This window comes from Conger conger, chromosome 17 (assembly GCF_963514075.1).
Source record: "Conger conger chromosome 17, fConCon1.1, whole genome shotgun sequence".
NCBI classification, from domain to species: Eukaryota; Metazoa; Chordata; class Actinopteri; order Anguilliformes; family Congridae; genus Conger; species Conger conger.
Window position 1 is genome coordinate 34,952,746 of NC_083776.1, and position 13,933 is coordinate 34,966,678.

The following is a 13,933-nucleotide window of genomic DNA, read 5'->3' on the forward strand; positions in this document are numbered from 1 at the left end:
CAGGGGTGCCAACAATTATGAAACCTTGAATCTGGTGAAATTGATCTTTTATTAAATGAATGTATGATTTTGGTTGGTTTCATTGAAAAAAAGTATTTTTTGTGCATTGCCAGTCAGGGGTGCCACTAATTTTGGATCTCACTGTATACACAGTGATAGTAACAGGGCATGGAAGTCCCACACACGTATGGACCAGACACGCTGACGACCACGAGACCCACTTCTGAAACAGAGCTGTGTAATGATGGGCAGACCCTGACCCTCCTGTACAATACCTGTGTGTAATGTGGCACTGATCTGCCTAAAGAAAAAAACCGAACTAAAATTACCTGCAATCAATCTGTAATTGTTTGCAATTGAGAACTAATTTGTTGTGCTAATGTTTGTTTAAATAATGAAAAATTGGATTTAAAAACCTTTATCACACCCCTGAGTAGAGCTAGGGGCTACAGGTTTAGTGCCCCCTGCTGTACAGTCCCACAATATTTTATGAAGGAGCAGAATCCAGGCTGAAACGGGATGGAAAACACACAACGACTGCATGATAAATGGCACAGGATACATTTGTGAAAGTAGAAAGAGAAAGACTCACACCGCATTTTAAAACAAAGGCATTTATTCTGGAAAATGCACTTGACTTTAAACAACCAAACCACGGGTTATTAACACAAGACTGAAATGGGCATGGGGCATGAGGTGGGTCGCCATGAGACCAGCGTGGCGGGAAGGATCCGCCCCGCGGGGCTTCTGGCCGTCCTTAGTCTCTTGTCAAAAATGTCGTCACATTGTATATTTTTCTTTTTTTTTTGCAATAATGTAAAAATCGTTCTGAATAATCAAGCATGAATGCATCAAACAGGCCTCCTTTGTAAAAGTTTGTCTCTGCCCCACAGAGAGCGCAAGCGCAGGCCACGTGAATGAGCGCAGACTGAGGGAAACGCTGGATAACGACAAATACCAAAATGGCCGACTGCAGTGATCTGTCCCTCCCTGTCGCCTGGGTCAATGAGAGGAAACAGTGCCCCCTACTGGCAGAGGTCAGCTTGTGCTTTAAGTCCACCCGCAGAAAGGCCCACCCTGAGCACCCAGCACAACCCAACCGCTTCGTCAAGAAGAATGGCCGTGGTCAGAAATAACACTTTCGGTCGATTTGAGGAACTCAAAGCTAACGTCGTGACAAACTGGTGTCGCGTGGTCAAAGACGGGGGGGGGGGGGGGGGGAAAGGGAAGGGGCTCCGTCGATGTGCAGCTGAGGGGGGGTGGGGGGGGTGGAGGAGGCTGGAAAGGGATCATAAATCCGGCCTCGCCTTCCAGCACCTGTGCCTGCCTCCTCAGCCGCATTACCCATAAAGCCCTGGGCCACGTCTGTGGCGATAAGGCTAATGAAGAGCGCTTATCAGGGAGGCTGGGAAACGAGCTGAGCCCAGATACACAGCGCCCGGACCCTCGCTCAAGGTTATCGGGGCAGGAGCGCTGGATACCGCCAGCAGGCGAGGAGACCTTCCCATGAGCCCTTACTGTAATCTGGAAGGGAGATTCCATTTTATTGATCATACATTAACTTTGAGAAATGTGCTTTATACGTGGGTTCTGATGACATAAAATAACCCAGCCGGTGTGCTTTCTCACCGTCGCTGTGGCAACGGGAGTGAGGGCGAGGTCATGTGTCTGTGTGACTGGGACAGGCCATCTCCATGAGCTCAGACTGACTGTTGACCTCCGTCTCTATCAGAGAGGAGCTGCTGGCCTGCAGCTGAACCTGGGTCAGCCTGTCCTTAGCCTGTCGTTAGCCCATTGCTAGCTGGTCACTGGCCCCAGGTCAGTCTGCTGATTAGCTCATTGTTGGCTGTTGTCAGGATTGCTGGCCGGTTCATTACTGAATCGCAGGCCGGTTTCTGGCTCTGCAGCTCACAAACAGCCCTTTAAACTCCTCCCGGTGTGTCCGTGTGACGACGTGGCCGTTTGCCCGGAAAATTAATGAGCTGCTTCTCAGCAGCAGCTGCCTCTGCAGGCAAAACGCACCTCCACACCCGGCCAAGCCTTTAATGAAGAGCCATTCCCACTGGGACCCACACACCGAGACCTTTAATGAAGAGCCATCTCCCACAGGGACCTCCACACACCCAGACCTTTAAAGAAAGCGCCATCTCCCACAGGGACCTCCACACACCCAGACCTTTAATGAAGAGCCATCTCCCACAGGGACCTCCACACACCCAGACCTTTAATGAAGAGCCATCTCCCACAGGGACCTCCACACACCCAGACCTTTAGTGAAGAGCCATCTCCCACAGGGACCTCCACACACCCAGACCTTTAATGAAGAGCCATCTCCCACAGGGACCTCCACACACCCAGACCTTTAATGAAGAGCCATCTCCCACAGAGACCTCCACACACTCAGACCTTTAACAAAGAGCCGCTCCTACAGGGACCTCCACACCCAGACCTTTAATGAAGAGCCGCTCCCACTGGGACCCACACACCCAGACCTTTAACAAAGAGCCGCTCCTACAGGGACCTCCACACACCCAGACCTTTAATGAAGAGCCGCTCCTACAGGGACCTCCACACACCCAGACCTTTAATGAAGAGCCATCTCCCACAGAGACCTCCACACACTCAGACCTTTAACAAAGAGCCGCTCCTACAGGGACCTCCACACCCAGACCTTTAATGAAGAGCCGCTCCCACTGGGACCCACACACCCAGACCTTTAACAAAGAGCCGCTGCTACAGGGACCTCCACACACCCAGACCTTTAATGAAGAGCCGCTCCCACAGAGACCTGCACACCCACCACCAAGTGACACACAGCTCCCACAGAGCTGTACCGCACAGGGCTCTGGGGCTGTGCCACAGACAATCAACAATACTTTCCATAAAAATACCTCATTTAATATTGCAATTTCATATACATTTTTAAAAGTGAACTATTCTGACTTCTCAGCTCAACTGCATGTGCAAGTAGCAGCATTAAAGCCTTCTCCCCTAACCCAAAACACTTCCCTGTTTTTACGAAAAGAGAACCTCCTCTGTTAATGCCTCCCTTTCTGATAACTGTTAATAGAACTGGTGACTGTTGATGGGGAGAAGTTTTTGTGCTTGTTGATCGACAGTAATGCGAAACCACACTGGGTACCAAAAAGGGAGACTCTGGAGTGCCAACAGTCCCATCATGCTTTGCCCAACAAAGGCCTCAGCCTTTTTAAATGCTAATAAAAATAGGAACCAAATGAGAGACGTTTTTAATTTACCCTTATCTGCAGTTTGAATTTGTGCTTTTTGAATTTGTGCTCTCCACTGGGCAGTCCTGGTAAAATGAAGATGTGCTTATGTGTTCCGCTCAATCTGATCACTGCCCATTAGCATTACTGCTGCCTTTAAAACATAAGGGGTTTTCTTCCCTGACCTGTCTTTGGCATGTTCACTGGAGACGCGTTCGCAACGCAACAACTTCGTTTTGCGATCATCCTTTAGATACTGCGAGCGCGGTGCGGTAGCTTGTGGAGTCACGGTCGCGTTTGTGTGAGGGAAAATAAGCATAAAAAAGCCAACCACAAAAAATGTGTGGACAAGAACGGCCACAGACAATGCCAGGGCAAAGTCAAAACCATGGTTACAGCCTTTTATGTCACCGTGAGGAGGCTCAATTGGGTCAACACACCACTTGTTCATTCAGAACCCAACCTGAACGCGGGCGAAATACTTGTGCAGACAGGCCAACCAAAGGCCTGAAACATGGCTATGGAAAGGAATACACACAATAGCGCTGAGGACTGAGTGTACCCTGTAAACCAGGTCATTAATTCCCCTCTGCGGAGGGGACAGACAGGGCCCCGAGCGAACGCTACAGTCCTGCCAACTGTTCCTTTACAGACCCATGGGAGGACTGAGAGATCACTGCAGCTGCTTCACAATAACTTACAGTAGAAATACAGGAGAAGAAAAGCAAAACTTTACACTAGCGGGAACTGGGGCAGGAGGAGGAGCTGGAGGTCTGAGCTCTTCTGCAGCGGGGGAGGGGCCTGGTGGGGACGGGGAGGGGCTTGCTGGGGATGGGGAGGAGCTTGGTGGAGATGGGGAGGGGCTTGCTGGAGATGAGGAGGGGCTGGGTGTAAATAGGGAGGGGCTGGATGGAGATGGGAGGGGTAACAGGAGGAAATGGGGGTGGAGCTTTGGAGGGGCGGGGCCAGAGCTGGGGCGGCTCCAGTGGAAGGCACTGCTGGAACCTGGCCGTTGTTTGAGAGCTGGCTTCACTGCGAAGGCGTAACAGAATGGGGTCATTCTTTCCATCCCGTCTTCATTCCCCCCCACCCCCCCCTTGCTACAGTCTGGCTGTGCCCTCTCTGAAGGTGACCAAGCTGAAGATGTTCTTTGTGCTTTCAGCCATAAAAACACAAATGATAACGATGGCAGTGAGTTAAAATGGCTCCAGTCCACCCGCCTCTCTGCGCTCCATTCCGATTGGTCGCTGCGTCGTCGGGCCCCTTAGCATGTGACAGGAAGCGGGGCCCCTCGTCGAGAGAGGCCCTCTTCTGAAGGCGTCTGTAAGGACGTCGGGCCGTGTCCCCCCGCTCCGGTGGGCTGCCCGGCGCGTGCCTGAAGGACCCCGCTCTCAGAAGCTCTCCACGAAGCTGCCGGGGAACAGGCCGGTGCGCCCGGTGCGCTGCAGCGTGCCTTTATACCAGCCGTCCTCACGCTTCTTATGCACAAAAACGATATCGCCCTCCTTCAGCTCCATCTCCGCCTCGCTCTGCGGGGGGTAGGGCACCACCACCCGGTACCTGATGGAGAGACACATTATTATTCATACTATGCTCATGAAATAATCATTATTTCACTATTAGTAGTTACGGTTTTTGAGAAAATAATGAAGCTGGAAGCAACTTCATGAAAACTGTCTGTTAGAACACTGCTTAATTTACTAAGTGTAGCTGGTTCTTGTTCTTGTTCTTGTCGGAGATGAGAACCAAACAAGTCCTCGGCCCGTATTCGCTCTGCGGTGGTGGTTGCTAACACCACCATACGTCACGTCCATACAATAAGAAAGGCAGAAAGAGAGGGAAACAGAAAGAGAGGGGGTGAGAGGAATAGAAAGAGAAAGTGGGACACGAGAGAGAGAGAGAGAGAAGAGTGGGAAAGAAGCGCCACACAGCTCGAGTCAATCCAGCACGAATAAGAGCGATGCGCAGTGAAAGTGAAGAGCTGGTGATTGGCTGTGCGCTGAGAGGATAAGAGAGAGGACGGGGCCCGGACGCTCCGGATCTACAGCCGCCGCCCGCCGGAACCTTCCGTGGCAGCCGAGCGGCATTAGCATGCAGCAGGCCCGGCCGGATCCTCCTGTGTGAGGCAGTAAAAAGGCCCTCTGTGCCCTGGCCACCTGCGCCCTGCTCCCTGCTCCCCGCTTCAGCAAACTCTGCTATTAAACAGAGAATTTACCCCTTAAATACCGGATCACTAACAAGATAAAGAGACTGCTGTTACAAAACTATCCACAGATATTACCCTGCTAAGCGCTATAATATTGATATTAATATTAATTGCTTTCTTTGTGATTCTCACCCAGAAAGGCCAACAAATTTCATATTCCTAAGTCTAAATTTAACAAATCCAAACTTCCTTATTATTTTTGAAAATGATGCCAGGCAATACTTAAATACTATACTGAGTTTATTTTGGTAAGCCTATTGTCTGGCCCATGTCTCTGAGTCTGACTGTTTTCTTATTTCTCAGCCTCATAGTGTACACTTTACGATACATTACTTCACATAAAAATAGCGATAAATACTAACCTTCCAAGATCATTTAAATCTTAAGGCACAATGAAGTTGCATGAATGTTGAAAGAACGGTCAACAGTGCTATATATGTGCACCTTTCATATTGCAGAAAGGAGCACGGCCCTTTCACACAGTGTGTGTGTGTGTGTGTGTGTGTGTGTCTGTGTGAGTGTGTGTGTGAGGCCCTTTCACACAACACCAAGGGTTAAGAGCCGGCACAAGCAGAGAGCAGCACATGCAATTCCGCCATCGATTTCCTCTGAAGGGACATGCATTTTGTCCCTGTAATTACAAGGGAATAAGTCTATTGCTGCTCTTGCAAAATTGCGGCGATATTATTGCCTTACCGACCGGCTACATTCGACCTGCTGCTTTCCCAGAGAAAAGAAAATCAATTGATCATTTTTTCATCGCACCTATAAATTTCAGCGCCTTGGCCGTGAGTGAGAGATGGCCTGGGATCCATAAGTCTGTCACAATGACTGAAGCCCACATTATGTTCGCCTCTTCACCATCACAAACGTCTTTGTGCCGGCATTGTGAAGCGCTGTTAGCCACTTGGACCATCACAGAAACAGTGGGGAAATTGAACATTTTCTCAGCCGTAGTTCTGCGGTCCATAAGAAGACTGGGTAAGTGTGGCAGTATGGATTTCTGGATGCTTCTTTCTGGGGTAAGCAGACCGGTGAAAGTGTGCTGTGGAAGTTCAGCATGCAGCCACACACCCAGACACACACACACACACACACACACACACACTCACACATACTCACACAACCACAGTTTAAAGAGGGAGGGGAGGAAAGCTGGCATGCTGAGTGGAAAGGTCTACCGCAATTAAAAATATGGTGCATGTGTGTGTGTGTGTGTGTGTGTGTGAGTGTGAGTGTGAGTGAGTGTGAGTGAGCGTGTGTGTGTGTGTGTGTGTGTGAGTGTGAGTGTGTGTGAGTGTGTGTGTGTGAGTGTGTGTGAGTGTGTGTGAGTGTGTGTGTGTGTGTGTGTGTGTGTGTGTGTGTGTGTGAGTGTGTGTGTGTGTGTGTGTGTGTGTGTGAGTGAGTGTGTGTGAGTGTGTGTGAGTGTGTGTGTGTGTGTGTGTGTGAGTGTGTGTGTGTGTGAGTGTGTGTGTGTGTGTGTGAGTGAGTGTGTGTGAGTGTGTGTGAGTGTGTGTGAGAGACACACCTCTCTCGGGACAGGGGCATGGGTTCGGGCCGGAGGGCCAGCAGGGAGGAGCAGGCCTGGCGGGCAGGAGGGGACACAGAGAAGTTGAGGTCCAAGGAGCCAGACTTCCTGTGCAGGGGCTCCATGCCCATGGCCCCCTGCATCTCGCTCTCGATGGGGCAGGACCCCGCCCGGCCGTGGCTGCTGACCGCGCCCTGCCCCCCTGCCTCGCCGGACGCCTGTGCGGGGGGGTCGTGTGTGGGCGACACCGAGGGCGGGGAGCGCGACTTCTTCTTCGCCGCTGCGCCTGAGAGGAGCTTCAGCAGACCTCCACTCTTCTTCTCTTTCTGCAGAGAGGGAGAGAGGGAGAGAGGGGGGGGAGAGAGGGAGGGAGAGAGAGAGAGAGAGAGAGAGAGGGGGGGAGAGAGAGAGAGGGAGAGAGGGACAGAGAGAGAGAGAGGGAGGGAGGGAGAGGGGGGAGAGAGAGGGAGAGAGGCAGAGAGAGAGGGAGAGAGGGAGGGAGGGAGAGAGAGAGGGGGAGAGAGAGGGAAAGAGGCAGAGAGAGAGGGAGAGAGATTAAAAAATACAGCTCAGACACAAAATGACATACACAACATTCTGATAATGATGATCTACTTATATACGCCGAAATGAGTCACATTATTACCATTTTACTTCAAGCAACTGCAGTTTTCTGGAAGTAATTAAGTTGTTCATCTGATCACTCACTCACTCACTCACTCACTCACCCCCCCCCCACACACACACACACACACAAACACACACACACACACACACACACACACATACACACATACACACACACAAACAGCTCTGGAAGTCTGGTCAGGGTCCCCAAAATGACGGACCTGATGTGACATTTCACAGTCACACACTGATAGCCAGACTGCTATGAGGCATTAGGGCCCCATAGCAAACGGGCTGTGGGCTCATGATGTTTCCAAAACAGTCAACAGGCCAGAGCTATTAAAATAAAATCATTATGCAGACAGCAACACAGCAATAAACTGTGTCGCCACTGTTTTCATTCTGGAATATGGTAGGGTGAACTTGGCGAAAACACATTTTATAGCTCAGTTAATCTCAGGTACATTTTAAACCTTTCAGGCAGAAAATGGAATGCATTAAATGTCATGCTACATTCACACAGTGTGGATCTGTCTTGTACATTACTGAACACATAACAGGGAAAATACATATTGTACAAAAAAGACCAAAAATTATATTTTTTGGCTGCCACATAGGTGAGAAAGACACAGAGAAAACAGTCCAATACAAGCCAACCAGCCTTCATTTAACATTGCAACCAATCTATCAAAGAAACAAAAACCAGTAGTGCTTATGCTTACATGCTTACCACTCAACAATAGACAAGGCTCCAGTAAGGCCTTCAGGACTACATTTCCCCCACTGCATTGGGAGTGACACTGGCTACCTTCCACTTCTGCTGCCCTTATCTGAATTAATATAGGGCACAGTCCTGTTAAACCGTCTGTGTAGTTCAGACTCCCAACACCAGGGGGAGCCAAGTATATGGCACAGCTTCACTCCCACTGACATGCTCTGTAATAAATATATACTGGCAGGAAAAAAACAGTATACAGAGACAGCAATATTCAAAATGCTTGCGTAACTTTAGCGCATCCACCACCCGTGCGCGCGTGCGTGTCTACGCTACGCATTAGCGACCAGCAGCCATAGCGCAAACTGTACAATCATTATACTGTCGGAAAAAGGGAGGCAACCCCTGAACCACCATGTTTTCTCTCTCCCAACCCAGACAGGAAGGGTCGAGTCAAAAGCGCTTTGGCCAGAGGAGATAACTGACAGCAAAAGCGTCGGCCATGACGGACAGGAGTCGGGAGCCAATGAACACTTGAGGAGGTGGGAGACTGCACTGCCAAAATAGGCCTCAGGTGTTTCTGCAGAGCGACCCACTTAAATAGCACGGTGAGTACTGTTGAGTGTGCTACAAAGGGCAGCAGTCTGGTGTAATGGCTACGGAGCATGGGCTTGTAACTCAGAAATCCCAGTTGAGGCACTTCGGTTGTACCCTTTAGCGAGGTACTTAAACCACGCTGCCGCGAGAATGGCAGTTTGTAAAAATGTTAGCTGTCAGGCGGAATCAGGGCTTCTGCCCGGCCGAATGACAAGTGTATAAAGCGACACAAAGTCAAAGCACATTCAAAAACACTGGTTAACCGTTAAGCAACCACATGACAGCAGGGTCATAATTTCAATTTGGCAATTCTGTGAGGAGTTTTGCACCAGCAGTTGGCTCAAGAGTTTAACTGCCATTGTAGCAACCAATGAGCCTCATTCGAAATACATTTGACTTGTCTCCTTGACGACTGATTGCTATCCAATGTGACTGTGATGTGAAAATGTAAACAGCGACTTGATTAATGACTCTTTAATTGTTCATATTTGAGTGAACAGCAGGTGATGGTGACCCCGGAGCTATAGCGAACAAACAGTACCACGGTGGTCGGATGGACACTATATTGACTTATATATATATATTTTCTTTCCTCAGTGATAATTCAGAATACAAATCTGGGAATTAATATCCCAAAAGTTTAAGCACAAATTACAGTGAATTAAGACACTGTACTGCGCTTTCACACTGAACTGTGCCCCGGGTAAATCGCTGAATGTCGCGCCATTTGAAGAATTTCATCAACGGGCTCCGATGATAAAAATGCAATAAATATAGAAGTAATAGAAATAAACATAATAAACGGCCCGGAAGATGGCAATGCATAATAAAAACACGCGCATGGCTGTGAGCATAACCCAGTGTGCGAGGCGGCGATGAATAACAGGCGTTGGGTTTTATATTGCGGCAAACACAATGGCAGACACGCAGACGTGCTTCATGGCGCGTGTGATTTACACGCTCACCAGAAGCCTCTCTGTGTCTGCTGCCTGCTGGGGATGCTGATCCGCTGCTCGGAGAACCTCCCTCCACCCTCACTGTCTGTGTGTGTGTCTCTCTCTCTCTCTCACTCTGTCTCTATCTCTCTCTCTCTCACTCTGTGTCTCTGTCTCTCTCTCTCTCACTCCGTCTCTCTCTCTCTCACTCTGTATGTGTGTCTATCTCTCTCTCTCTCTCTCTCTCTCTCTCTCTCTCTCTCTGTCTCTCTCTCTGTGTCTCTCTCTCTCACTCTGTATGTGTGTCTCTCTCTCTCACTCTGTGTGTGTGTGTGTCTCTCTCTCTCTCTGTGTCTCTGTCTCTCTCTCTCACTCTGTATGTGTGTCTCTCTCTCTTTCACTCACTCTCTCTCTCTCTGTGTCTCTGTCTCTCTCTCTCTCTCTCTGTCTGTGTGTGTCTCTGTCACACTGTGTGTTTGTCTCTCTCTCTCTCTCTCTCTCTCACAGTCTGTGTGTGTCTCTCTCTCACTGTCTGTCTGTGTGTGTCTCTCTCTCTCCCTCCACTCTCACTCTGTGTGTGCCTCTCTCTCTCTCTCTCTCTCTCTCAAATTCAAATTCAAATTCAAATTCAAATTCAAATTCAAATGGCTTTATTGGCATGAATGGCAATAAACCGTTGTTGCCAAAGCAGTACAATATACAATAATTGTTACAATAAATAAATAAATAATGGGAAAAAAAAAAAAAAAAAAAGGGGGAAAAAGAAAAGGGGGAAAAAAAACAACAGCAACATCAACCATCAACAACAACAACAGCTAAATAAAAATAAAAACAACAACAACAACAAATTATATTTAGTAAGTGATGGTGAGAGGTTATTATGTTAATTATATAATACATAGGTGTATTATCAAGTGAATAAAAGTTGATAGAAAAAATATAATGATGAAAATATCTCTAATTCCTGTTCTCTGGAATGGATTATGGGACTATGTTACAGTGTTAATTTTCTTTTCTCTTAGCTCGTGGCAAGCGCTCACATATTGTGCAGACAACTCTATAAGTTCTGGTGCTTCTCCCAGACATATGCTTAATCGTTCATCATATGTTTTGCTGTCATATGATGTGATGCTGGTTTTAACTTTCCCTAGGAAAGCCTCCCTTAGAGTTGCATATATGGGGCAGGAGAGGAGAAAGTGAGATTCAGTTTCTATTTCTCCGGATCCACAGTGTTTACATGTTCTCTCGTCTCTATTTCCAGGCTATGGTCACTGAGTCTGTACATTGTTAAGGTGCGTCTCTGTTTGGGGTTTTTTATATTAACAAGGTACTGTGCTAAGGTGTATTTTCTATTCAATGACCGATAACATTCTAATTTGTTGGAGTTGTTTATTTCAGTCAGCCAATTTTCAATGTATTCATTTTTGTTTTTGTTATCTATTATTTTTAGTTGTGTTGGAGAGTATGGAGGGTGTTGTTTTGAAGATGGTATGTTTCTTTTATATGTTTCAGGGGGTCTCTCTCTCTGTGTCTCTGTCTCTCTCTCACTCTGTATGTGTCTCTCTCTCTCACTCTGTATGTGTGTCTCCCTCTCTCTCTCTCACTCTGTGTGTGCGTCTCTCACTCTGTCTGTGTGTCTCTCTCTCTCTCTCTGTCTGTCTGTCTCTCTCTCTCTCTCTCTCTCACTGTCTGTCTGTGTGTGTCTCTCTCTCCCTCCACTCTCACTCTGTGTGTGCCTCGCTCTCTCTCTCTCTCTCTCTCTCTGTCTCTCTGTCTCTCACTTTGTCTGTGTGTGTCTCTCTCTTTCTCTCTGTCGCTCACTCATTCCCCAAGGTGAGCAGGTGTGTCCAGCTGTCAGGCAGATCTACCACCAAATATCACTTCCAAACCACCTACACACCCTGTATCACCTCCAATACACCTGCACCAACCACATCACCTCCAATACACCTGCACCAACCACATAACCTCCAATTCACCTGCACCCAAAACATAACCTCCAATACACCTGCACCCACCACATAACCTCCAATTTACCTGCACCAGCCACATCACCTCCAATACACCTGTATAACAACCACTAAGTATATCTGTGCTGCTGAAAACACAGAAACTTGAGAGCCACGTCAGGGCTGAAAGACCCCCACCATTGGCCCCTCCTTTCTTAGACACACACACACACACGCACATGCACACACCCCTACACACCCCTGTGGGGCGGGGGTAGAGAGTGCGTCAGAGCAATTATCTGTGAATAATCAGCGCAGAGACGTCTGTCGACTGCGAGCCGACAGCAGAGGAAGCAGCCTGACCACTGCGATCATGTCAGCTTGGCACTCGGCACCCCCCACTGGCTGTCAGGGCTTCTCAAACACACACACATTTCGTCAAGAATCCACTAATTTTACACTCGCACCTCTCAGTTACAGACCACTTCCCTTCCCACCATCTTACAAGCGTCTCAAAACACGCCGTCCGGTCCCCAAACCTGCAATGCATCTAGCTCCGTGTCCAATCATCTGCAGCGATAAACAGCAGTTGCTGAGCTTGACTCAAGAGGCCTTCCTGCATGCGACAGGAAGTGGCAGAGGAAGTCCCCTTTCTCCTGGACCAACAAACAGTCAGTAGTGTTTAATTCTGCAGCGGGCACTAAGAGAATTACTGTAACGCAGCTTGGCAGAAGACAAGGGGCACGCGGGGACCAACATTATCAGCAGCCAGTGGAGAGCAGCGCAAGTGCAGAGAGCTGCGTCAAATATTTCTGCGCTCAATCTTATTTCACTGGTGTTGTGACCGCCTCTTATCAGCTTCTGCACTAAATATCTGCTGCGGTTTCCTCTTACTCTGTTCTAGGGCTTGGCATGATCCTGGTTTTTCACACTTAGGGCTGTTCCTCAAAGTAAGCGGTAGCCTATGAGACAATGTGAGACTAAATATTTTGCTCTTTGCTTCTACCCGCAATAATAATCTTGGTAGCTCCCCACTTCTTCACAATTTGACATCTCTTTGTGTTTCTAACTCCATATCTAACTTCCAGAATCCAGAAAGCCCAACCGTATAATTAGGGGGCCAAGCAGCGAAGCTTATGAGACTGTATCGTAAAAACTTTTTAAATTTGGCACACAAATTGGGGGACAGTTCCATGATCCTTTTCACCAAGACTCCCCAAGAGCGCTCTAGCGCCACCAACAGGTCCAAGTTGGAGGTATGGTTATGCATGTAAGTTTTGAGCCATATTGCCCCATTTTCAGAAATAAGGTACTGTTGGATTCCTTGGATCAAGTCGAGTTCAACGCGCCCAATGATGTCAGTTTCCGCTATGTTAGATTTTCTGCCATATTGGATTTTCTGAAAAGGTAAAAAGAAATTCACAGGCCACAATCTTCACCAAATTTTGCACAGATGATGTTCAGACCAAGCTTCCCAAGTTATCAGATGGATTTTGAAATCGGCGCCGAATCCGCCAAACAGGATGTGAGGTCATATTTCAGCAATGCTTTTTTTTTTAACAGTCAAATCAAAAGGCAAGCAACCTAACAGGAAGTGAGCTAATATCTCAGTTACACCCAAGCTTTGGTCAATTGACGTGAAACTATTGCCATGGTAACCCTGCCCTGCTGGACTGTGTGGCCCCCTTCAAACCTCTCAGGTTTAATTGCTAAGTCCTGTGTTACTCATACTTCCTTGGTCAAAAGTCTTTGATCCCTTAAAAACATAAACACATACTTTGAATTCTTAGGTAAGTGGGAGATATAATCTACACTAAGCAAGTCTGTGTCTGTCCAAGGTATCCACACAGAAAAGCTGTTAGTTTGTTTTAATGATTACAAAAGGCAAGCTAATTTGCTCCAGTAATTATGCAGTTTCCCAGGAGAGCACACTGAACACCGTAACTGTAAAAACCTGCCGGATCTCTGCCGATAACCTCCCGAAACACACCAGCACCCGAGACCACCATGATTTCAAAAACAATAGACACTGTGGGCACCAGAGATATCACGGGGCAGGGAGGTATCCCACAAACCCAAACACACGTTTTCTGCTTTTAAAAAGGACACTAAAGGATTAACGCATACGCTTCAGCAGCTGACACAAGAG

The 13,933-nt window shown here is 48.1% G+C and overlaps 1 protein-coding gene across 1 annotated transcript in view; it reads right to left on the bottom strand.

Annotated features, from left to right (window-relative positions):
- Positions 1-598: 598 nt before the first annotated feature.
- Positions 599-13,933, bottom strand: part of LOC133116318 (E3 ubiquitin-protein ligase SH3RF3-like) — a 128,680-nt gene continuing 115,345 nt past the window's right edge. The window contains exons 9-11 of the mRNA XM_061225758.1: positions 6,962-7,287; positions 2,493-4,787; positions 599-2,360 (exon numbers count right to left, since the gene is read on the bottom strand). Coding sequence (XP_061081742.1) covers positions 4,619-4,787; positions 6,962-7,287 — 495 coding nt within the window. The 3' untranslated portion in view covers positions 599-2,360; positions 2,493-4,618. The remainder of the gene's footprint in view (positions 2,361-2,492; positions 4,788-6,961; positions 7,288-13,933) is intronic.